This window comes from Plecotus auritus (assembly GCF_963455305.1).
Source record: "Plecotus auritus genome assembly, chromosome: 14".
Taxonomy (NCBI): Eukaryota; Metazoa; Chordata; class Mammalia; order Chiroptera; family Vespertilionidae; genus Plecotus; species Plecotus auritus.
The window spans coordinates 972,365-994,383 of record NC_137780.1 but is presented as its reverse complement, the minus strand read 5'-3'; the positions used below and the strand labels follow the sequence as shown (position 1 = coordinate 994,383).

The 22,019-nt window shown below is 66.3% G+C and overlaps 1 protein-coding gene across 3 annotated transcripts in view; it reads right to left on the bottom strand.

The window, feature by feature from the left end:
* The window catches only part of KIF21B (kinesin family member 21B), a 41,262-nt gene that overhangs the window by 5,000 nt on the left and 14,243 nt on the right, over window positions 1-22,019 (bottom strand). For all 3 annotated transcript variants that reach the window (XR_013959611.1, XM_080651082.1, XM_080651083.1), the window contains exons 3-33: window positions 21,640-21,822; window positions 20,072-20,221; window positions 19,861-19,995; window positions 19,575-19,739; window positions 19,341-19,456; window positions 18,166-18,361; window positions 17,604-17,793; window positions 17,186-17,249; window positions 16,884-17,081; window positions 16,485-16,575; window positions 15,966-16,083; window positions 15,282-15,473; window positions 14,153-14,352; window positions 13,550-13,657; window positions 13,042-13,110; window positions 12,489-12,721; window positions 12,232-12,379; window positions 10,879-11,070; window positions 10,614-10,715; window positions 9,513-9,678; window positions 9,324-9,375; window positions 9,090-9,147; window positions 8,027-8,232; window positions 7,835-7,912; window positions 6,876-6,989; window positions 5,319-5,357; window positions 2,916-3,052; window positions 1,726-1,906; window positions 1,263-1,427; window positions 866-983; window positions 63-233 (exon numbers count right to left, since the gene is read on the bottom strand). Coding sequence is in view for 2 of the 3 variants with exons in the window: in XM_080651082.1 (XP_080507208.1) it covers window positions 63-233; window positions 866-983; window positions 1,263-1,427; window positions 1,726-1,906; window positions 2,916-3,052; window positions 5,319-5,357; window positions 6,876-6,989; window positions 7,835-7,912; window positions 8,027-8,232; window positions 9,090-9,147; window positions 9,324-9,375; window positions 9,513-9,678; window positions 10,614-10,715; window positions 10,879-11,070; window positions 12,232-12,379; window positions 12,489-12,721; window positions 13,042-13,110; window positions 13,550-13,657; window positions 14,153-14,352; window positions 15,282-15,473; window positions 15,966-16,083; window positions 16,485-16,575; window positions 16,884-17,081; window positions 17,186-17,249; window positions 17,604-17,793; window positions 18,166-18,361; window positions 19,341-19,456; window positions 19,575-19,739; window positions 19,861-19,995; window positions 20,072-20,221; window positions 21,640-21,822 (4,335 nt within the window). In the remaining variant the exon portion in view is untranslated. The remainder of the gene's footprint in view (window positions 1-62; window positions 234-865; window positions 984-1,262; window positions 1,428-1,725; window positions 1,907-2,915; window positions 3,053-5,318; window positions 5,358-6,875; window positions 6,990-7,834; window positions 7,913-8,026; window positions 8,233-9,089; window positions 9,148-9,323; window positions 9,376-9,512; window positions 9,679-10,613; window positions 10,716-10,878; window positions 11,071-12,231; window positions 12,380-12,488; window positions 12,722-13,041; window positions 13,111-13,549; window positions 13,658-14,152; window positions 14,353-15,281; window positions 15,474-15,965; window positions 16,084-16,484; window positions 16,576-16,883; window positions 17,082-17,185; window positions 17,250-17,603; window positions 17,794-18,165; window positions 18,362-19,340; window positions 19,457-19,574; window positions 19,740-19,860; window positions 19,996-20,071; window positions 20,222-21,639; window positions 21,823-22,019) is intronic.

The following is a 22,019-nucleotide window of genomic DNA, read 5'->3' as shown; positions in this document are numbered from 1 at the left end:
GGGGGGACTCTGGCTGGGGCTGGGGGGAGCCCCGCCCCGCCCTGCCCGTCCTCTCCAAGCACCTGGATGAGCTCCTGCTGCTCCAGATCCCACTTCTTGACGCCGTTGTCCCGGGAGCCGCTGAACAGCACGTCGCCGTGGATGGCCAGGCACTCGATGCCGTCGTAGTGCGGGGGCTCGAAGTTGTGGGTGGGGCCGATGGTGCCCGCCACGCACTCCCCCAGCTCGAACATCTGTGGGAAGGAGGGGGAGGGGGCTGGCCCAGAGCCGCCCACTGGGGTGCAGCCTGGGTGGGGGCCCAGGAGACGGCGACCCCGAGGTCTGGCCCCCAGTGGCAGCCCAGCCCAGGGGTGCAGGAAGGGCGAGGGGCCCTTCCCAGGGGCGGGGTGTGGGGGGACTGACTTAAGTTCCTGCAAGGGGGGACCCCCCAGCTCAGCATGAGCTGCTACGGAGAAAGGTGCGTGCCTCCGTCTAAAATTCTTTTTGTTTTTTTTTAAAAAAACATATATTTTTATTGATTTCAGAGAAGAAGGCAGGGGAGAGTGAGATAGAAACATCCATGTAGCCCTGGCTGGTGTGGCTCAGTGGATAGAGCGTCGGCCTGCGGACTGAAGGGTCCCGGGTTCGATTCCCCGTCAGGGCACCTGCCCGGGTGGCAGGCTCCATCCCCAGTAGGGGGCGTGCAGGAGGCAGCCGATCCATGATTCTCTCTCCTCATTGCTGTTTTTTTTTTCTCTCTCTCTCCCTTTCTCTCTGAAATCAATAAAATATATTTTAAAAAATCCCAGAAATTGCATTTTTTTCCACGAGTGTCCCAAGGCCTCAGAGGGAGGGGCGGGTCGGAGAAACCCAAGTGTCCTGGCACCTTGACGTAGTGGTCCTTGGAGCCGGTCACCACCAGGTCGTGCTGGCTGGCCGTCTGGGTGACCGTCAGGCACATCACGGGCCCGATGTGGCCGGTCAGCTTGCCGACGGGCTGGAACCTGCGGGAGGGCCCGGCAGGGCCAGGAGGATCAGGGGGACCTGGGTTGGGAGGGGGTGGGCCCGGGACGCATGCACCTGGCCAGGGGCCTCTCCTCCCTCCGGAGCCACCCATTCCCCGGGGTGGGGTGGGGGGGGTCTCTGGGGACCTGGGGAGCAGCACGGCGAGGACCAGCCGGCCCTGGGGCGGCGGGGTGGGGGTGACCCCGAGCTGAGGCTTGTGCGCCCGCCCTCGGCCATGCCCAGCCCTCCCCGCACTTCTCCCCAGGGCCCCCCCGGACCTGCTGAGCTCCCAGATGCGGACGGCGTTGCCAGAGGCGGCGTACAGCATGGTGCCCGAGGGGCTGAGGGCGATCTGGTTGATCTGGTGCTCGCCCTGCGCGCTGGTGAGGGCACGCGTGGAGGTGGCCGCGCAGGCATCGCCTGAGATCACCTGACCCGAGGACCTGCCCCGGAGGAAGGGAGGGAAGGGAGGCGAGGCCAGAGATGAGACACGTCCATCCGCGCACCGGCCAGGAGACTCATCTCACCTCCCTCAGAGCAGGCCCGTACGCCGCTTCCTCCAGGAAGTCCTCCCTGATTGACGGACGGGAGCCGCCACTTCCCCAGGGACCCAAGCAGAGCTCAGCTCCACTCCACCTCGGCGGATGACAGGCCCTCAGAACCAGGCTGTCCTGAGTAGGGCCACCGGGCGGCCAGCACCCCCTGTCCGCCCCCACCCCCACCCCCCGGAGGTGCACCTACGTGAGGGTGCGGATGCACTTGGCCGAGTCCCGGATGTCCCACACCTTGATGTAGGAGGTGGACACGGAGAAGACGAGCCCCGAGTGGCTGCAGTACTTGATGGAGACCACGTTGTTGGGGTGGCCCTTCAGGGCGGCGATCTCCTGCCCCGTGACCAGGTTCCACATCTTGCAGCTGCGGTCTGTGTGGGGCGGGGGGAGAGCGGGGAGGGGCAGGCGTCAGCGCCAGGGACAGCGGATCCTAGGCCGGGGCTGGGCGCCAGGTCCCAGAGGTGGTGACAACTCAGAGAGACGGGGGCCCGGACGTCAGACCCCGTCGGCTCAAGCAAGTCCCCCCTCCCCCCGACTCCATCTGTGCCTGCTGCCCTGACTGCTAAGAGCTGGCATTATTATTATTATTATTATTATTATTATTTTAAAATATATTTTATTGATATTTTACAGAGAGGAAGGGAGAGGGATAGAGAGTTAGAAACATCGATGAGAGAGAAACATCGATCAGCTGCCTCCTGCACACCTCCCACTGGGGATGTGCCCGCAACCAAGGTACATGCCCTTGACCGGAATCGAACCCGGGACCTTTCAGTCCGCAGGCCGACGCTCTATCCACTGAGCCAAACCGGTTTCGGCTATTATTATTATTATTTTTAAGAACTACTTTTATTTATTTTTTTGAAGAAATCTTTTTTTAAAAAAAATTTATTGTTTTTGGATTTCAGAGAGGAAGGGAGAGGGAGAGAGACATAGAAACATCAATGATGAGAGAATCGTGGATCGGCTGCCTCCTGCCCGCCCCCTACTGGGGATCGAGCCTGCACCCCAGGCATGTGCCCTTGACTGGGAATCGAACCCGGGACCCTTCAGTCTGCAGGCTGACGCTCTACCCACTGAGCCACATCAGCCAGGGCTTAAAGAAAGATTTTACTCATTTGTTGTTGTTAATCCTCCCCCGAGGATATTCTTCCATTCTTTTTTTTTTTTAGAACGCGTGGAAGCGACTGGGAGAGACACAGAGAGAGAAACATCGATGTGAGAATAGGGTGGCCTCCCGCTCACACCCAGACCAGGGCCTGGGGTTGAGCCTGTTGCAAACCGAGGTCCGTGCCCTCGACCGGAATCGAACCCGGGACCCTATGGTCCACAGGCCGACGCTCTTACCCACGGAGCCGCACGGGCCGGGGCGCCACCCACCTTTGGAGCCGGTGAAGAGCAGCTCGTCCGTGGCGTCCAGGCAGAGGACGGGCTTGGTGTGGCCCTCGGCCATGGAGACGCACTGCAGCGGGGCCGTCCGCCCGCCCTTCGCTCCTCCCACCGGCGTGATGATCCCCCTTCCGGACAGAGGGAGAGAGGACACCATCAGCAAGGGACCCCCCCCCGCCCCCCGCCCGGCCGAGAGGGGGGCACAGGGTGGAGCAGGGACCTGGGCCTGACCGAGGGGCTTCCAGAGCCGCCAGCCCCGCCAGCAGCCTGAGCCGGGAAGAGGGTGTGCGGGCAGGGTGGGGGCCCTGCCTCCTGCGGCCGGCCGGGAGTCTCATCCCCGTCCAGGCGCAGCCCTGCCCTCGGCCAGTTCCCACCCACGCCAGCCTGACCGCATCCTGACACATAAAAGTGCCAGGGCCCACGCGGCCAGCGTGGTTCAGTGGTTAGCGTCGACCTAGGAACCAGGAGGTCACAGTTCGATTCCCCGTCAGGGCGCATGCCCGGGTTGCGGGCTCGATCCCCAGTGTGGGGCGTGCAGGAGGCAGCTGGTCCATGATTCTCTCTCATCATGGATGTTTCTATCTCTCTCTCCCCCTTCCTCTCTGAATTCAATAAAAATAGATTTAAAGCCCTAGCCAGTTTGGCTCAGTGGATAGAGCGTCGGCCTGTGGACTGGGGGGCGGGTCCCAGGTTCGATTCTGGCCACGGGCACATGCCTGGGTTGCGGGCTCGATCCCCGGTGGGGGGCGTGCAGGAGGCAGCCAATCAATGATTCTCTCCCATCACCGATGTTTCTATCTCTCTCTCTCTCTTCCTTCCTCTCTGAAATCAATAAAGAAATATATATTTTTAAAAAAATAGATTTAAAAACAAAACAAAACGCCAGCTGGGCAGGCGGAGGCCAGTGGCTGGGGGTCCTGCAACCCCACGACTCCCCCAGACTGCCTCAGGAAACCCAGGGGGCCGGCCGGGCGCAGAGGGAGGGGCCGGGGTCGCCGCCCCGTACTCCATCCCAGCATTTCCATCCGCCGGGGCCTGTGTCCCACGCAGAGGCACTCATGCAGGCGCACACCCCACCCCTGGCCCCCGGGACCAGCACGGCCAGACCTGTGAGGGTCGTTGACAAAGGGCTCACCCCCTTTAGGGACCCGAGCTCAGCTCTGGCCGAGGAGGTCTGGGCCCCCACGGCCCCTCCACCAGCCCCTGCAGGCTTGGGATGGAGATTTTATTTCTCAGCTAGAGAGGCCCAGGGCACGAAATTGGTGCACGGCTGCCGGCCGCCGGCCGCCGGCCAGGGACTCCCTTCGTTCCGTGCTGCCCCCTGGTGGTCAGCGCCCGTCATAGCGAGCGATCGAACTCCCAGTCAGTCGAACTCCTGAGGGGACCCTTTGCATATTAGGCTTTGATATAGAGAGAGATGAGGGACCCCTGGGCGCGAGGCCCCGGCCGGGTTGTGTGCGGGTCTGAAAACATGTCCTCGCTCTTTTCCAAAGAGAACGCCGTGCCGACCGACAGGGGCGGGCGCCGTGGCCGAGGGCGGGAGGAAATGACCCATGTCCCTCCTGCAGGCTGCTCACGGCCCCAGGGACTCAGGCAGCCCAGCCCCGAGGGCAGGGTCTGACAAGGGTCCGACAGGCCCAGTGCCGGTCAAGGGCGCGCACGAAGCAGCCTCCCAGGTATCCCAGCTCCCGCCTCTCGCCCTCGTCGGGGCCCAGCTGTGGCCGGGAAGGCCCGAGCGGGCTGTGGCCAGGAGGTTAAAGGGCTAACCCTCCTCGTGAGATGCTGGTAGCATCCTGTGGGGGGGATGGCAGGACGGCCAGCACCCAGGGTCGGCGGCGCGGTCGGCGGAGGGCTTGGTAGGAGAGCTCTCAGCTCAGCTGTGGCCTTGTGCCCAGCCCCCCGGGGCCCTGGATGTGCTCCGTGTGTGTGTGGGGTGCTGTGCTGGGTTGGCCGGCACTCCTGGTCCCGGTGCCAGGAGATGGGGGTGGGGGCGGAGCCGGGGTCTAAGTGTGTGGCACCGACACAGACCGAGCGCCCCAAGGACCCCGAGCACAGCCATTCACACCCTGCCCGGCCCGCCCCGCCAGGCTCCATGCTCCCCCCGCCCCCCGCCCAGGTGACGAGGGAGCAGAGGACAGGCCGTGACAAGCGACCGCACGCCCCTCCCCGCGCGAGCCCCCAGCTCCAGCCGCTCGGTGGGGGCAGTAGAGGCCAGGCAGCCGTCAGGAGAGGAGGAACCAGGGGCGGGAAGGGTCCTGGGGGCCGAGAGGAGGGGTGCATGCTGAGGACAGGGGTGCAGGCGGGAGGGGCCGAGAGAGAGAGAGAGAGAGAGAGAGAGAGAGAGAGAGAGGAGCAAGCGAGAGGGTTGGGACGAGGACGCGGCTGTCTGTGTACCTCAGGACCTCGGACATAGAGGAGTCGCTGTCATCAGACCTGGGAGGGCAGAAAGTTAGCTGGATTAGGGGGGGCGGGGCACACACAGGGCGCAGAGCAGCGGGTCAGGGCGGTTATTCTCCTGGAGGGGAGTGGAGAGAGGCAGAGGGAGGAGGCGCCGGGGGGGGGGACAGCAGGGCGGGGGGAGGGGGCGGGCTGGCCTGGGAGCTGGGGAGGCCCGCAGCTGGCAGGGTAGGATGGCCCCCCCCCCCCCCCACGAGGACGACGCGGGATCGCCGGCCCCACACTCTGGGGAGACTGCTCCTGGGCTGTTTGCTGCCCCATCCGCAAGCTGGGGGCCCCCACCCCCACCGGCAACGCTGGGGCCCGACTGCTCCTCCCACCTGGGAGGGGGCTGCCCCAGCAGCTCCTCAGGGGCGGGTTTTTCACAGAGCCCCCTGTCCCTGGGGAGCGTGCGGAACGGCCTGGAGCTGGACCCCCGAACCTGGACCCCTGGACCTGGACCCCCGGACCTGGACCCCCGGACAGGACCGAGGTCGGGATGACCCCTGGATGGACTGAGGTCGGGATGATCCTGGATGGATTGAGGTCGGGATGACCCTGGATGGATCGAGGTCGGGATGACCCTGGATGGACTGAGGTCGGGATGACCCTGGATGGACTGAGGTCGGGATGACCCCTGGATGGATCGAGGTCGGGATGACCCCTGGATGGATTGAGGTCGGGATGACCCTGGATGGACTGAGGTCGGGATGACCCTGGATGGATCGAGGTCGGGATGACCCCTGGATGGATTGAGGTCGGGATGACCCCTGGATGACCCTGGATGGACTGGGGTCTGGACGACCCACAAGCTGGGATGGCGAGAAGACCTTGAAGGTGGGTGGGAGGGGCACTGGGTTGGGGGGCACCTGGCTGGGAGGGGACCCTGGCTGGCGTGGGGCAGGGCGGGGCCAGCAGGGAGTGTGAAGAGGAGCTCATGGAGGACGGGCCCCCCCCCGCCCCTGGGCAGAGACCCCGTTAGGGACACGGGCAGCTAGGCCCTCGGCTGGCTGTGCACTTCCTAGGCAGACGCCTTGTTTCTGCTCCTGTGAGGCCCCCTGACGGCTGAGCTGTGGCTCAGGGGAAACCTGGGGTGAAAGCAGGTGCCACGTGGGACGGCTGTCAACCCCCATCACACCAGCAGGGGGCGCACCGTGGGTTGAGCCGACCTGGCCACGGGAAGGTGACAGGGGTCGCCTTTGGGGCCTGTCTGAGCGTTTGGGGAGGGGAGGGAGCTGGTGGGGCCGGAGGAAGGGGCTTCGGAGAATCAAGGCACCAGCCACGGAGGATTCAGGGCTGCCTGGGGGCCTATGGGTGCCTGAGCACCCCTGTCCGCCCCTGCTAGCTCGCTCCCGAGGTGCCAGCTCCCTCAGGGAACAGACGGGTCCCCGGTCAAGACGGAAAAGATAGAGTAGCCAGGAGTGGGGCCGGAACAGAATGTCCAGGGGCTGCCCAGCTGTGCCCACGGCCACGGCCTCCCTCCCCTCGAACAGCCCGCCCGGCGCTGGCCCTTACTTGTCCAGCGCTGAGCCCTGGCTCTGATTGCTGGTCAGACGTGAGAAGACGTTGCGATCATTGCGTGGCCGCGTGGGAGGGGACGAGGGGGGCGTGAACCCCACGTCTGTGGACCTGCCAGGCGGGGACAGAGAGCGGCATGTCAGGGTGTCGGGAGCCATTCTTACTCAGCCCGACCTCAGACCCACGTCGTGGCTGCTGGGTCCCTGCTCCTTAAAACGCATGGGTGCCCTGGCCCCGTGGTCGGCAAACCGCGGCTCGCGAGCCACAGGCGGCTCTTTGGCCCCTGGAGTGTGGCTCTTGCACAAAATACCACGGCCTGGGCGAGTCTATGTTGAAGAAGTGGCGTTAGAAGAAGTTTACGTTTAAAAAATGTGGCTCTCCGAAGAAATGTCCATCGTTGTGCTGTTGATATTTGGCTTTGTGGACGAATGAGTTTGCCGACTTCTGCCCTAGCCGGTCGCTCAGTGGTTACAGGGTCGACCTCGGAACCAGGAGGTCACGGTTCGATTAAGGGTCAGGGCACACGCCCGGGTTGCCGGCTCGATCCCCAGTAGGGAGCATGCAGGGGGCAGCCGATCAGTGAGTCTCTCTCATCACGGATGTCTCTCTCTCCTCTCCCTTCCTCTCTGAAACCAATGAAAATAGATTAAAAATAAAAGAAGAGGCTGAAGGGCATCCGGGCAATGATGAAGCCACCGACACGGAACACACAGCCACAACGATGTTAGCGGCGGGCTTGGTCCCCGTTCTAGGTGCTGAGGGAGGTTTTGTGTCCGAGACCACGCAGGGCAGGACAGGGCGGGGGAGGGAGCCTGGGGGCGGATGGGTGGCGTCGTGGGGCCCGGATTAGAACGCGCCCGAGAGGATCCACAGCGTGGACGTCACCGCCGCTCACGCCGGCCAGGCCCCGACGGGCAGCCACGCTGGTGCCGGGCCTGGGACACGCGCTTGCTCACCTGACGGGCGGCTGCCCGCGGTCGTACGACTTCCTTCGGGTCAGAGGGGACGTGTCGGTGGCGCGGGACTGCCGGGGGCTGGAGGAGGGAGACCGGTGAGGCCCCGAGGACAGCCCGGAGGACAGCCCGGAGGCCCGGCTCCCCGCCCACCCCGGCCGGCCCCCCCCCCCCACGCCCCGCCGCCCGCCTTACAAGGTGCTGCCTCTGGTGGGCAGGCTGACGGTGCGCGAGACCCTGTCGCGGGGGTAGAGGTCGCGCACGGAGAAACCCGCCCCGTCCTCCGTGATCTCCACCAGCGAGGCCAGGGACTTGGTGATGTTCTTCGTGGAGCTGTCGAGCGGGGGCCCCAGGCACTCGGCCGACGCCGCCTTGATCTGGGCCGACAGCTTGGGCTCGCCCTGGAAGGGAAGCAGCCGCCCCACAGGGGTGACACGGGACCGGGGAGTCCCGGGGGGGGGGGGCGGACCGGGGGGGGGGGGGGGGCCTGGGTCGGAGGCGGAGCCACTCCTGGTGGAGCCACCAGACATCACCCCTGAGCCCGTCTCAAGGCTTCTGGCAGAGGCAAGGCAGCAGACACGGATGTTCTGCCCTTAGGTGGACTGTGTCCCCCACACGTGTGTGCCAAACTGTACACCGTTCTCTCTTAAGAATGCCCGTTTCCGGCCGGGCAGGCGTGGCTCAGGGGTTGAGCGCCGACCTAGGAACCAGGAGGTCGCGGTTCGATTCCCGGTCAGGGCACATGCCCGGGTTGCAGGCTCGCTCCCCAGTGTGGGGCGTGCAGGAGGCAGCCGATCCATGATTCTCTCTCATCACGGATGTTTCTATCTCCCTCTCCCTCTCCCTTCCTCTCTCTCTAAAAAAAAAATAAAAAATCCCGTCTCCCAGGTCCCCAAAGGCCTCATTGCTGTCCCTGCTGGTGGCCGACGGAGATGCGCGTACAACCACCAGCGATCTGGTGAGTTGCTGGCTTGGGTCTGGGCTGGACAAGAGGGAGGTTTTGAAAGCAGGAAGCGGGGCCCTGGGCTATGGTGAGGTCACCAGGCAGTGGCTCAGGCTGCTCCTCCCCTTTCTCCTCCCCCCGCCCCCCGCCCCCCCCCTGCACCCCGCTTCAAAAAGAACAGGCTGCACCAGGTTACACACCTGCCCCCGCCCGCCCCCTCCAGTCCGAGGCTAGATCCGGCCCCACAGGAAGCAACACGGGGTCGGGCTGGGGGTGAGGGCCGAGGGGCCCCCGCCGGCCTCCCGAGGGGCTCACCTTGAACTTGAAATCGTCGTGGCTGCTGGAGCCTTTCATGGTGAACGACTGGGAGAAGCTAAGGAAGGGGCAGGGCAAGTTCAGGACCCCGAGAGCCTGGGTGGGCCCTGGTGCTCGGGGACCCAGAAGCATTCGTGGGCCCCCTGAACCCCCATCCGGGCTGGGCCCTGGACCCCGTGGCTCCCCCACCCCCAGGTCCGCGCTGAGCTGCCTCTCACTCGACGTGGGACTCACCTGCCCTCGGAGAACTCGGAGACCTCCTCATCGGTGCTGGCATAGCCGTTCTCTTGTGGGGGGGTGATGGAAAGGGGGGGTCAGATGGGTTTGGGCAGAGTTCTGGAGAAGCCAGGGTCCCCGGGTCGGAGCCGGGAGCACCCCCCCGGAGCCCAGAGGCCCGGGCTGCCCCCCCCACCCCTTGCATACCTTGCTGCACGTTGTAGATGAGGGCCTGCAGCTCGGGGTGGGCCTCCGCCTTCTCCCGCAGGGCGTCCAGGAGCAGGTGGTTCTGGGAGGAGCCCGCGAGGTCAGTCTGCCTCAGCCGTCCCTCCAGCAGCCGGATCTGGGCCTCCTTCTGGGCCACCTGCAGCCCCTGAGGATGGGGAGCGGGCCTGGGTGACCCTTCCTGGCCTGGGGCCAGGGGCACCCCCGTCCCTGCCCTCACACCACTGGCTCCCAGGGAGACACCCTGGAGGGCCCCCCATAACTCCCAGACGTCACCTGCGCCTGGCTCAGACCTGGGGTGCGCCCATGGGCCCCCTGACTGTCCCCACACACAGGACCTCAGAAGTGACTGTCTTTAATGGGGTCTTTTGGGGGCTCCATCCCCAGTGTGGGGCGTGCAGGAGGCAGCTGATCCATGATTCTCTCTCGGCATGGGTGTTTCTCTCTCTCTCCCTTCTTCTCTGAAATCAATAAAAATATATTTAAAAAAAAGAAGAAGGGGGACGGGTGAGGAGTTGGGGGTGGGGTGGGGGGGCAGGCTCCCCCCTGTCCAGAGCTGGACTGCATGCACCCCACGGGGTGCCTGTCCCCCCCAAAGGCCATAGCCCGGGGCGAGGAAGCACATCCTGGGTCCAACACGAGACGCCCGGGACCCCGGCTGTCCCAGCATAACCCCTGCGGGTGGAGCGTGGTCTGTCCGTCCGTCTGTCTGTCCGCGCTGCCCCACCCAGCATCCGTCCTCACACTGGCCCTCCGCCTCCCGCGGACTCAAGCCCAGCCCTGCACCGGATGGGCCCGGGCCGGTGCGTAGGGTCCCCTTCCACGGAGGCCCGGCTGTGGGCCAGGCACCCGGCCAAGCCGCTCGCGGGCGTCAGCTCGTTAAAGACGCCGCCGAGCAAGCCACAGCCTCGGTGTGTCTGCCGTCAGCCCGTTCCCTAGGCTGGGACCGGGGCTGGGCGGTGAGGCGGCGGCGGCCTGCCCCAGCCTGGGAGTGACGTGGGAGTGACGTGGGAGTGACGTGGCTCCGAGCAGCCAGGCTGGGAGGGGGTGGGGGTCCCGTCCAGGAGGCGCGCGGCCGCCCACCTTGTCGATGGACGCCTTGAGGAAGTTGTCCAGCAGGAGGCGGGCTTCGGCCAGGGAGCAGGAGCTGATGACCACGGACGTGTCCGTCGAGTCCAGCTCCTCCTGCGGCCGGAGGCAGAGGGCCCGGGTCAGCAGGGCTGCACCCCACCCGGCACCCCACTCCCTGTACCCCCCTGCACCCCACTCCCTGCACCCCCCTGCACCCCACTCCCTGCACCCCCCTCCCTGCACCCCCCCGCCCCCCCCCCGCCTGCCGCCCCGGCACCTTGGTCTCCTCCAGCTGCACGATGGTGGCCTGGCAGTCGGAGACGCTGTCGTTGATGTAGTCGATGTTGGCCGCCAGCGCCTCCATCTCCTCCGCCAGCTCCTGCAGCCCCTTCTCCTCCGGGCTCTCCGCCTGCAGCCGCTCCCGCTTCCTCCGCAGCGCCTCCTGCAGGAGGAAGAGCTCCTCCCTTTTCTGGGGGGGGGGGGAAGGCCTCAGGGTGCTGTCCAGCCCTGCTCACAGCTGCCCCCCCTGCCCCCTCACGTAGCCTCATGGGGACCCCAGCACGTCTGCATTCAGGAGCCGCCATGAGGATCAGGGGCCGGGGGACGAGGAAAGGTCGGAAGAGCCTGCCTGAGCCGTCAGAAGGGACAGCGGTCAGCCCGGCCGGCGGGGCTCAGGGGCTGAGCATCGACCTGTGAACCAGGAGGTCAGGGTTCGATTCCCGGTCAGGGCACAGGCCCAGGGTGTGGGCTTGGTCCCCAGTGGGGGGCGTGAGGAGGCAGCCGATCCATGATCCTCTCTCATCATGGATGTTTCTAACTCTATCTCCCTTCCCCTTCCTCTCTGACATCAATAAAAAATATATATATATTTTAAAGTGACAGCTGATGGCAGAGGGTTGCAGATGGGAGGGAGGGGTGGACATGGGAGGGAGGGGTGCAGGTGGGAGGGAGAGGTGCAGGGAGGAGGGAGGGGTGCAGGGGGGAGGGAGGGGTACAGAGAGAGGGAGGAGAGCTGGTGGGAGGGAGGGGTGCAGAGGGAGGGAGAGAGGGAGGGAGGGGTTCAGGCGGGAGGGAGGGGAGCAGACGGGAGGGAGGGATATAGAGGGAGGGAGGAATATAGAGGGAGGGAGGGGAGCTTGCAGGAGGGAGGGGTGCAGAGAGAGGAAGGGTTGCAGATGGGAGGGAGGGGTGCAGAGGGAGGGATAGAGAGGGAGGGAGGGGAGCTGGCGGGAGGGAGGGGTGCAGAGAGAAGGAAGGGTTGCAGATGGGAGGGAGGGAGGGGTGCAGAGGGAGGGATAGAGAGGGAGGGAGGGGAGCTGGCGGGAGGGAGGGGTGCAGAGGGAGGAAGGGTTACAGATGGGAGGGAGGGAGGGGTGCCGAGGGAGGGATAGAGAGGGAGGGAGGGGAGCTGGCGGGAGGGAGGGGTGCCGAGGGAGGGATAGAGAGGGAGGGAGGGGAGCTGGCGGGAGGGAGGGGTGCCGAGGGAGGGATAGAGAGGGAGGGAGGGGAGCTTGCAGGAGGGAGGGGTGCAGAGAGAGGAAGGGTTACAGGGAGAGAGGGAGGGAGGGGTTCAGGTGGGAGGGAGGGGAGCTGGCGGGAGGGAGGGGTGCCGAGGGAGGGCAGTGCCCACCTTGATGAGCCGCTCCATGTCGGCCTCCAGGTTGACGAGGGTCATCCTCTGCATGACGATGTCGATGACCCTCCGCTCCAGCGACTGCCACTTGAGCCGGGCGGCCTTGCTGAAGCTCTGGCCGGCCCCCTTCTTCTGGAACTTCTTTCTGGAGATAGAGGCGAGCGAGCGGGGCTGGGTGGGGCCCCCCTGCCGGGAGCTGACAGCCACGGGGCCCTGCTTCCCTGGGCTGGCCTCCCCCTGGCCCGCCCCCTCACCTGGCAGGCCGGGTGCCGTGGACAGTGGAGCCGGGGTGGTCCCCCAAGAAGTGGTTGAGTTTCCGGTTCCACTGGCGCACGATGGTGGACACGGAGCGGGCCCCCGACTCGGCCTCCGACGAGGTGGTGCTGGCGGACACCTCGGCCCCCGAGTCCAGCATGGGGGGCTTCGGCCCCACCCGCCCTGCCACCCGCTCCGACATGGGTTTGGCCAGGCGCCTCAGCGCAGAAACCTGGGGGCCACGGAAGGAGGGTCCCCGTGAGCAGGGTACACGGAGCCCACAAAATGCCCAGATTGTGGGGGGGGGGGGCGCAGGGAGGGAGAATATAGGGGCCCCTCCGTCCAGCTGAGAATGGGGCCTCTGTTTGTTGTGAAATGAACACCGAAGAGACTTTTTTTTGTTTGTTTTTAAAGGTGGGACCAGAGCCTGCAGCCGGCCCTCCGGCCTCAGCCCAGGGCAGGCCTGTGTCCGCGGGGAAGGAGGGAGCTGGGGCCAGGTTCCCAGCTCAGCCGGAATCCGAAGGGGGCGGCTTGCGGGGAGGCACCGCTCACCTCCTGGGTCTTTCTCCTCAGCACCAGCTCCTGCTGTCGCTTCTGGGACTCCAGAGCTCGGATCTGAAACTGCGGGTGGGAGACGGGGGTTGGGGGGTGGGGGGGGGTCCCCACTCAGGGCTGGTGGGCAGAGGCCTGGGCCTGGGCTGATCAAAGCTTGCAGATCAAAGGGCCCAGGAGCTCGGCTCCCTTCTCCCCCCTCACCCCCCCTGCCCCCGCCCCACAGGGCTATTCTCCGGCCTCAGGTCCCCACCCTGGGCCAGGAGGCCTGGCTGGGGGCTCTGCTTGCTGGTGACCTCGGGCAAGCTCCTGTCACTCCCGGGGCTCAGTCCCTCCCTGGAACTTGACGCTGCAGAACCTCAATGAGGCCCCGCCCATCGCCACGCCCTCCTGCTCCAGGCCCCGCCCACTCCCTGCTCTACTGGCTCCGCCTCTCCAGCTCCCCACTCCCACCCCTCAAGCCTGCAGGGCGGTGCGGGGGGGAGGGGTTCAGGGAGGGCACCCTCACCTCCTGTCGCCGCTGCTCCTTCTTGAGCTGCGCGATCTCCCGGTTCCTCTTGGTCTCCACCAGCCGCCGCCGCTGCTGCTCCTCCCGCATCTGCTTCATCAGGGCCACCTGGACGGGCAGAGGGGGCACCGGGGACGGGGCTAAGTAGGTGCCCACTCGCTGGAGGGAGTGAAGACGCTGGGCCGGAGGGGGAGCAGCCGGGCAGCCTACCAGGTGGCCCCTGAGGTCTGCCCCCTACTCCTCCGCAGGGGCTGAGCTGCCTCACCTCCTGGGCCACCCACCAGCCCAGCCATGTCCAACCCTCACTGCTCACGGCCTCTGGTCCCCCTCCCCCAAAGCCACCGTCCTGGGTCCGGCTATTCTAGGACCAGCCCAGGTTGCTGGCGGCTAGTGACCCCATGTGGACGGAGCACTTTCTCTCTCCCGAGAGCTGCGCTGCTGACGGGGTGGGGTTGGGGGGGGGGTGGGCGTGGAGGGGGTGAGGGTTAGGGACAAGCCCCCAGGACCAGGTCAGGGTGGAGGAGGCGAGGGAACCGCAATGACTGTTTACTGCGGTGGGTGGGTCCTGCGGTGACACCCCACACCCCGCGCCGTGGGCCCCACCTTGGCCTTCTTCATCTCCGCCACCTCGGCCTGCAGCTTCTTCAGCTCCCGCTCGTAGCGGGACTGGTTCTTGAGCAGCCGCGCGTGCTCCTTCTGGGCGGCCTGCAGCTTCTGCAGGTCCCGGTGCATCTCCCGCAGCCGCTTCTCGTAGTCCGCCTTGATCTTGTTGGCCTTCTCCTCCGTGTAGCACTCCATGGTGCCTGCGAACCGCAAGAGAGAGGTGGCCGTCAGGGCGGCGTCAGTCCCCCACCGGCCCTGCCTGACCTTGGGGAGGCCACGCCCCTCTCTGAGCCGGTGGGTGGGGCTTGAGGAGCAAGAGGGGCGGGGCCGACGGGGCAGGCGGGGCCTGCGGAGCTGGGGCTGTGGGCGGGGCCTGTGAGCAGGAGGGGCGGGGTCAGCAGAGATGGGGAGGGGCGTTGGGTGGGGCCTTGAAACAGGAGGAGCAGGGCCTGCAGGGCTGGGGCTGGGGGCGGGACCCGGGGAGCAGGAGGGGCGGGGTCAGCAGAGATGGGGCGGGGCCTTGGAGCAGGAGAGGCGGGGCCTGCAGGGCTGGTGCTATGGGCAGGACCCAGGAAGCAGGAGAGGGGGGGGTCGGCAGAGATGGGGTGGGGCCTTGAAACAGGAGGGCGGGGCCTGCAGGGCTGGGGCTGGGACCCAGGGAGCAGGAGGGGCGGGGTCAGCAGAGATGGGGCGGGGCCTTGGAGCAGGAGGGGCGGGGCCTGCAGGGCTCTTGCTGTGGGCGGGACCCAGGAAGCAGGAGAGGCAGGGTCAGCAGAGATGGGGCGGGGCCTTGGAGCAGGAGGGGCGGGGCCTGCAGGGCTCTTGCTGTGGGAGGGACCCAGGAAGCAGGAGAGGCAGGGTCAGCAGAGATGGGGCGGGGCCTTGGAGCAGGAGGGGCGGGGCCTGCAGGGCTCTTGCTGTGGGCGGGACCCAGGAAGCAGGAGAGGCGGGGTGAGCAGAGATGGGGCGGGGCGTTGGGCGGGGTCTTGAAACAGGAGGGGCGGGGCCTGCAGGGCTGGGGCTGGGACCGGGGAGCAGGAGGGGCGGGGTCAGCAGAGACTGGGCGGGGCCTTTGGAATAGGAGGGGCGAGGCCTGCATGGCTGGGGCGGGCGGGGGGCGGGGCCTCACTGAGGTTCTGCAGCACGCGGTCGCGCTCCAGCTGTGTGTCCCGGATCTTGTTCTGCAGCAGAATCAGCTTCTCCTCGTACTGGTGCTTGAGCGTCTGCAGCCGCCGCTGGCTGTTCTCCAGCTCGTCGATCAGCTTCTGCTTGATCTCGATCTCGCACGTCAGGTCGGCCAGATCGGCCTGAAAGTTCACCTCTGTGGGCAGAGACGGGCCTGACCCAGGGCGCCAGGGCGAGCACCGGGGCGCCAGGGCACGGGGGCGAGGAACGGGCAGAGGGCTGAGGGCTCTTGCTGGTCAGCCACCACCAGGCGACGACCAGAGGCTGAAGGAAATGACAAATCCCACCGGCGGGTTGGGGGTGCCGGATGGGAAAACACAGTTACGGAGCAGCCCCCGAAATGCCAGGCAAGGTGGGAGGTCACGAGGACGGGGTGCGCCAGGCCGCCATCACCTTCAGCGCAGGGCCCAGCACAGGCGCCCTCCGTGAGTTAGCATCACTGGGTGCTGCTTGCTGTTCTCCGTTTCATATCCCAGGTCCCGGGCCCTGGCCACCCACTCTCTCTGAGATCCGAGGACTCAGGGGGGGCCTGTCCCCACCCCTGGGGCATCCAACTCTGCGGGTTCCAACCAGAAAGTCAGCCCCGAGCAGCTTTTCTGGGCCCCCAGCCCAGGCGCACGCCACGCACCCTTGGCCTCGGGGTCCGAGTCCGAGTCCACCAGGCTCTCCTCACTGCCCGAGTCCTCGTCCTCGTCCTCACGCCCCTCCTCCTCCTCGCAGCCACTCTCATCCGGATCTTCCTCCTCCTGCGCACCAAGCGCCATTAGGGGGGACGGGCGGTCCCGCCCCCACAAGCTGGACCCGGTCTTAGGGAGGGGCACCCCGAAGCAGAGGCTGGTCCAGACATCCCCGCAGGTGGGAAACGGGGGTGGGGTCCTAGTCGGGGCCCTTGTGCCCACTTCCGTTCTGGAGGGAGCTTCCTGTCCCCCCCTTTCCCCCCGCCCCCTGGGCAGTGACCCCCACCCGCACTGGGATGAGGGAGGGGACTGAGAGATGGAGATCACCATGGTAACCCAGCAGAGAGCAGGAGGCAATCCAAGCGCCGTCCCCCCTGTGCACAAGGAGGTGCTGGGGCCCCACCCAGCAGAAGTGGGGTGAGTGTGCGGAGGGGAGGGGACGGGAGGGGAGGGGGGAGGGGCGGGCTCACCTCCTCCACCTCGTTGTCCTCATTCTCATCGGTCTCCTCGCTGTTTTCCTGTTGGAGTTTTGCCCTCTTTTTGAAGGCCTCCTTCTCCGGGCTGCGGGGGGGAGAGAAGGGCAGGCGGGGTTAGGGGGCTAGACCTGCCTGAGCATGGGGGGGGGGGGGGGCGGGGGGCGGGGGGGGGGTTGGGGGGGAGACATGTCTTGTCCGGAGGTCACAGGACAGGACCGGCCGGGGTCCTGCTCTGCAGAGTCTGGCCGCCCTTCTCGTCCCCCTGCCCGCAGTTCCCCGGACTCGCCACCTCCCTCTCCCGGGCGGACGAGGGCAGTAGGTGGCTCTGCCCCCAAGGCTGGCCAGAGCCCCAGGTGACCCCGGGGCAGCGCCCCCCTGGGGACGCTCACTCGCCTCTTTCTCCGCTGCCTGACCTCCTTCTTCTTGAGGCGCTCCAGGTCCTGCTTGGCCCTGCGGATCACCTCCGAGGCGTCCTCCATGGAGCTGGCAGGGCCGCCCCCGAGCCCCGGGGAGTAGGGGCCTCTCGCCGAGGCCCGGGAGAGGCTGCGACGCAGGGACTCGTTCATGGCCTCGCTCTCCAGCAGCTTTGTCCTGCAGGAGGGGGTGAGGGGGGCGGGGAGTGGGTGAGCGGGTCGCCCTCGCCTGGCCAAGGCCCCCGGGGGTCCCAGGGTCCCAGGGGTGCCGGGCTCGCTCACCGCAGCTCCTCGATCTCCCGGATGTAGGTCTGGATCAGAGCGCCGATGGCCTCGTTGCCGTCACCTGGGGGAATAAGTAACAAAAGCAACGTCAAGCCCGGCTGGTGTGGCTCAGTGGTGAGCGCCGACCTATGACCCCCCAGGAGGTCAGGGTTCGATTTCCCTGTCAAGGCACATGCCCGGGTCGCAGGCTCGATCCCCAGTGCGGGGTGCACAGGAGGCAGCGGATCCATGATTCTCTCTCTCTCTCTCTAATCAATAAAAATATATATTTTTAAAAAGTTAAAATTAATTAGGAAAAGATGCATGAATGAACCGATCTGTGAGCTCCTGGGCTGGCCTAGCCCGCCCGTCTCCTGGCCGGGGGTGGGGAGGGAGCCGTAGCCCCGGTGCGCCCAGCCGGCCGGCACCCACTCACCGGCCTTGGCCAGCAGCAGGTTGGCCTCCTGGCTCATGAGGTGGGTGACGCGGCTGTTGATGGCGTCGATGGCCTCCTGCATGGCCTTCACCCGCAGGCGCAGGGCCCCGTTCTCCTTCTGCAGCATGGCGTTCTCCCGGAACAGGTCGCTGTAGCCCTCGCTGCCGTCCTCCCCGATCACCCGCTTGCCCTGGGAGGAGGGGCGGGCGGGGGGTGGGGGGTGGGGAGGGGTCAGGTGCCTTAGTCCCAGGGAATTGGGTGCATTCCCCCAGGACACGTGTTCACATCCTACAATGCCTGCTTCCGATTCCACGGGAAAGGACTCTTCCTCCAGGAAGCCCTCCCTGACCACCACCTGAGGAAGGAGGGCCAACTCTCTCCTCGGCCCCCCCCCCGACCCCACCCGGCACACTGCGCTACGCGTGCGGTCCTGCCCACTATTGCTGATTCTGATTCCGAGTCTAGGGGTCTCAGCCGGTCAGCACCGCGGCCGTGAGCCGGTCCGTCATGAGATCGGCGCCACCAGGCAGGCAGGCCGGCCGCGGGCCGGGGGCGCGCTCACCGCCTTGTACTCCATGAGCTCCATTTGCAGGCGCGCGATCTCAGCCCGCAGCGCGCTGATCTGCTGGCTGGTCTTGTCCTGGTTCACCACCACCTTGTTCTTGATGTTCCGGGCCCGGTTGGCGTATTTGAGGGTGTTGAGTGTCTCCATGAAGTCCCGGTCCGAGGGGCTCACGCAGGCGATCATGATGGTCTGGCTGGAGGGGCGGGGTGGGGGGGGGGAGCGCAGCAGGGGGAAGTGAGGGTTCCGGGGCGCAGCCGGCTCCCCAGAAGCACGGCCTCAGAGTAGAGCTCCCGCCAGCCCCCCCCCCCACCGCCCGCCCACCCCCCGTCGCCTGAGGACTGGGTTTCATGGAGCAGAACCTGGGTGGTGGGGACCCGCACCCCCCACAGAGCAGGTGGCGGGCAGTGTCGGGGAGACGGTGAGGGGCCAGCGCCACAGAGACGGCCCTGCATCTCTTTACCGTTTCCCATCTAGTACCCCGTGTGGGCTCTGTCACCTTTTTATTTTTATTTTTATTTATTTTTTTATTATTATTTTTTAAAAATATATTTTATTGATTTTTTACAGAGAGGAAGGAAGAAGGATAGACAGTCAGAAACATCGATGAGAGAGAAACATCGATCAGCTGCCTCCTGCACACCTCCTACTGGGGATGTGCCCGCAACCAAGGTACATGCCCTTGACCGGAATCGAACCCGGGACCCTTCAGTCCGCAGGCCGACGCTCTATCCACTGAGCCAAACCGGTTTTGGCTTTATTTTTATTTTTTAAATATATTTATTGATTTCAGAGAGGAAGGGAGAGGGAGAGAGAGACAGAAACATCCAGGATGAGAGAGAATCATGGATCGGAGGCCTCCTGCACGCCCCCCACTGGGGATCCAGCCCGCCACCCGGGCCTGCGCCCTGACCGGGAATCGAACCCTGACCTCCTGGTTCACAGGTCGATGCTCCGCCAGTGCGCCACGTGGCCTGGCCGTCACTCCCTTTAGGGACCATCCCTCCCCGGGGGCAGAAGAGTCCTACACCCTACTGGCCCGAGGTCAGGGGGCATCTCAAGGCACCCGTGTCCCACCCACAGCCCAGAGCAGGGGGTCTCCTTGTCCCCGAGGGCCTTCCCCCTCAAAGCCTCCCATCCCGCTCTCCAGGAAGCCCCGCCTCCCTGCCCGGTACCTGTTGCCCCCCAGCGAGTCCTGAAGGAGCCGCGTGAGCTTGGAGTCCCTGTAGGGCACGTGCACCGCCTTCCTGGTCTGGTCCCCCAGGGCGCTGATCACATTGCCCAAGGCCAGCTGCCAGGACAGAGCATGCGCTGGAGGGGGGCCCAGGGAGGGACGCACAGCCCTGGGCCACCTGCACCGCCCCCCCTGCACCCCCCCTGCCCCTCCCAGCCTCCCGCCCGGTGCCTACCAGGCCACAGTTGATGGAGATGCCCTCCTTGGCCCGCTCGCCCGTGGCCCCTGTCCGCTTCAGCCGCTCGGAGCCCGCCAGGTCCACGAAGTGAAACTTGGCCGTGAGGGTCTCGTACTCGCGGGCAGGCGCGCCCTCAGGAAGCCGGGTCACCGCCTCCTGCACCTGCAGCGGAGGGCGGCCGCTGACTCGGGGCCGCGCACGGGTGGGCGTGGCTCCTTCCTCCTCCGCCCTCTGGAGCTGCCCCTCCCCCCACCCCGCCGGCTCAGGGCCCGGGGATCCTTACCGGGTCGGGCTGGGCGCAGAGGCGCACCTGGCACAGGTGGATGGTGAAGATGGCGTGGGAGCGGGAGCTCTGCAGGTTCATCTGGGTGCTGGCCGTGGTGCGCGACAGGGCGCCCTGCCTCAGGCACTGGATCAGCTGGGAGGGAGGCGGCCGTGAGGTCCCCCACGCCCGCCCCGGCCTGCCCCGACCCCTGACCCCCGGGCACGCGCACCTCCTCCTGGGAGTTGATGAGGCGGGACGTGACGCCCGTGGTGTAGATGCCGCCGTTGGCGTCCTCGTGGATCTTGATGTTGGACCTGCGGTGCCGGGCGTCGGGGTCCCGGGTGGCGTCAAAGAGGTCCAGGATCTCCTCGTTGTAGAGCTAAGCGAGGTGGGGGGAGAGGGGGGAGGGGGACAGCGGCTGGGCTCACATCTATAGACCAGCTGCTCCGTTCTGCAGATGGGCAAACTGAGGCCTGGGAGATGCCCTGGCTAACCCTTGTCCCCTCAGGTTCTGGGTTCCAGGGCCTTTGACCTGGACAGGGGTGGGGGCAGGGGGCCTGGGCAGGACCCTCCTGCGGCTGCTCCTCCCCGGGAACCGGGCTTCGGCAGGCCCGGCAGGAGGCCGGGGACCAGGGGCCAGGGGACTCAGGTCCTAGGTCCAGATAAAGGCACGTCCTATGATGTCGCCGCCTGGGAAAGGTGGGGTGGGGTGCGGTCCCCGATTCGGGAGGGGAGGCAGAGCTCAGTGGGGGCGGTCCCCGAGGGTCCTGGTGATGATGACGTCACAGCGGGGCAGGGACAGGTCTGAGTGCCCTACACGCAGGCGCTTAATGGCCCAGCCATGTAGGGAGAGCCTGGGGAGACCGTCACGGGAGGGGGCCTGGCCGGGAGCGGTCACCCCACTTCAGAGGGTCTGGGCCTGGGACATACTTGCATTTGGAATCGCTAGCAGGGAAGTGTCATCGGGGGTGGGGGGTGGTGGTGGGGGGAAGGGGTGGGGGTGGGGAGAAGGGGTGGGGGTGGGGGGCTGGAGAGGGGGAAACGGAGCAGAATTCTGCCGCGGGAGGGGCGGCTGCAGGCCTCACACATCCTTAAAGGGACAGAAATACCCACGGGAAGCCAAAGAGGAAACGGAAGGGGGACCGGGTGCCACGGTGTCTGTCTGTCTGTCTGTCGGGACAGACAGGGCATCCTTTAGCCCAGGGGTGGGCAAACTTTTTGACTCGAGGGCCACCATGGGTTCTTCAACTGGACCGGAGTTGCCGGAACAAAAGCATGGATGGAGTGTTTGTGTGAACGAATATAAATTCAAAGGAAAGGAGCGGAGGGGAGAGCAAGAGAACCGGATAGAACAGCCGGATCCGGCCCGCGGGCCATAGTTTGCCCACGGCTGCTTTAGCCCCTCATGGTTCACCCCTGACATGGGGTTTTCTAGGAGCTGTCTGTGAGGCAGGCGCCCTCCGGAGGCCCTTCCTTCCTGGGGGTCAGAGGAGACTCAGAGCATCCGTCAGGAAGGCCCTCGGCCAGAACGGTCCGGGCCGACGGGGCCGGGAGGCCCAAGGCGGGGCGAGAGCCACGGTTCTCAAGCCCCATCGGACGCAGGAAATCCCTTTGCGTGTCCCACCCTGCGGCCTTCCAGCTCTCGCTTGGATACTCCCGGCAGCGGGGCGCTCATCCCCTGAAGATGCCGGCCTGGCTCCCTGCCTCCTTCCTCTGCCCGGAGGAGAGCCCGGCTCCCCTGCATGGTCCTGCGGCCCCCGAGTCTCCCGCCTGCCCGCCCCGCGAGGCCGCAAGTACCTCCAGGAACTGGGCGCTGACTTTGAACTCCGGCCCGGCCACGCCCTGCTCCTGCGCCCGCCGCTGGCGCTCGGCGATGCCCCCGAAGAGGTGGGCGATGGCCCTGGGGATGATGCCCTGCTCCTCCTCCGTCGCCGCCGTGTCGAAGCCGGTGCCCATGGTATACGTCTTCCCGGCCCCCGTCTGCATTGCCAAGACGCAAGGCGGGGTGAGCCGGCACCCCAACTCCCCCGCCCGACCTGGTCTCAAAGCCACACCCCGTGGCAGTCGCTCCGGCTGGCAGCCCGCCCCCCCCCCCCCCCCGTGGCATCCTGGGACGACACGCACTCCTGGTCCCCTCTGGTTCTGGGTTCGAGCTCTCGCCCATCGGCGGCCGGTGG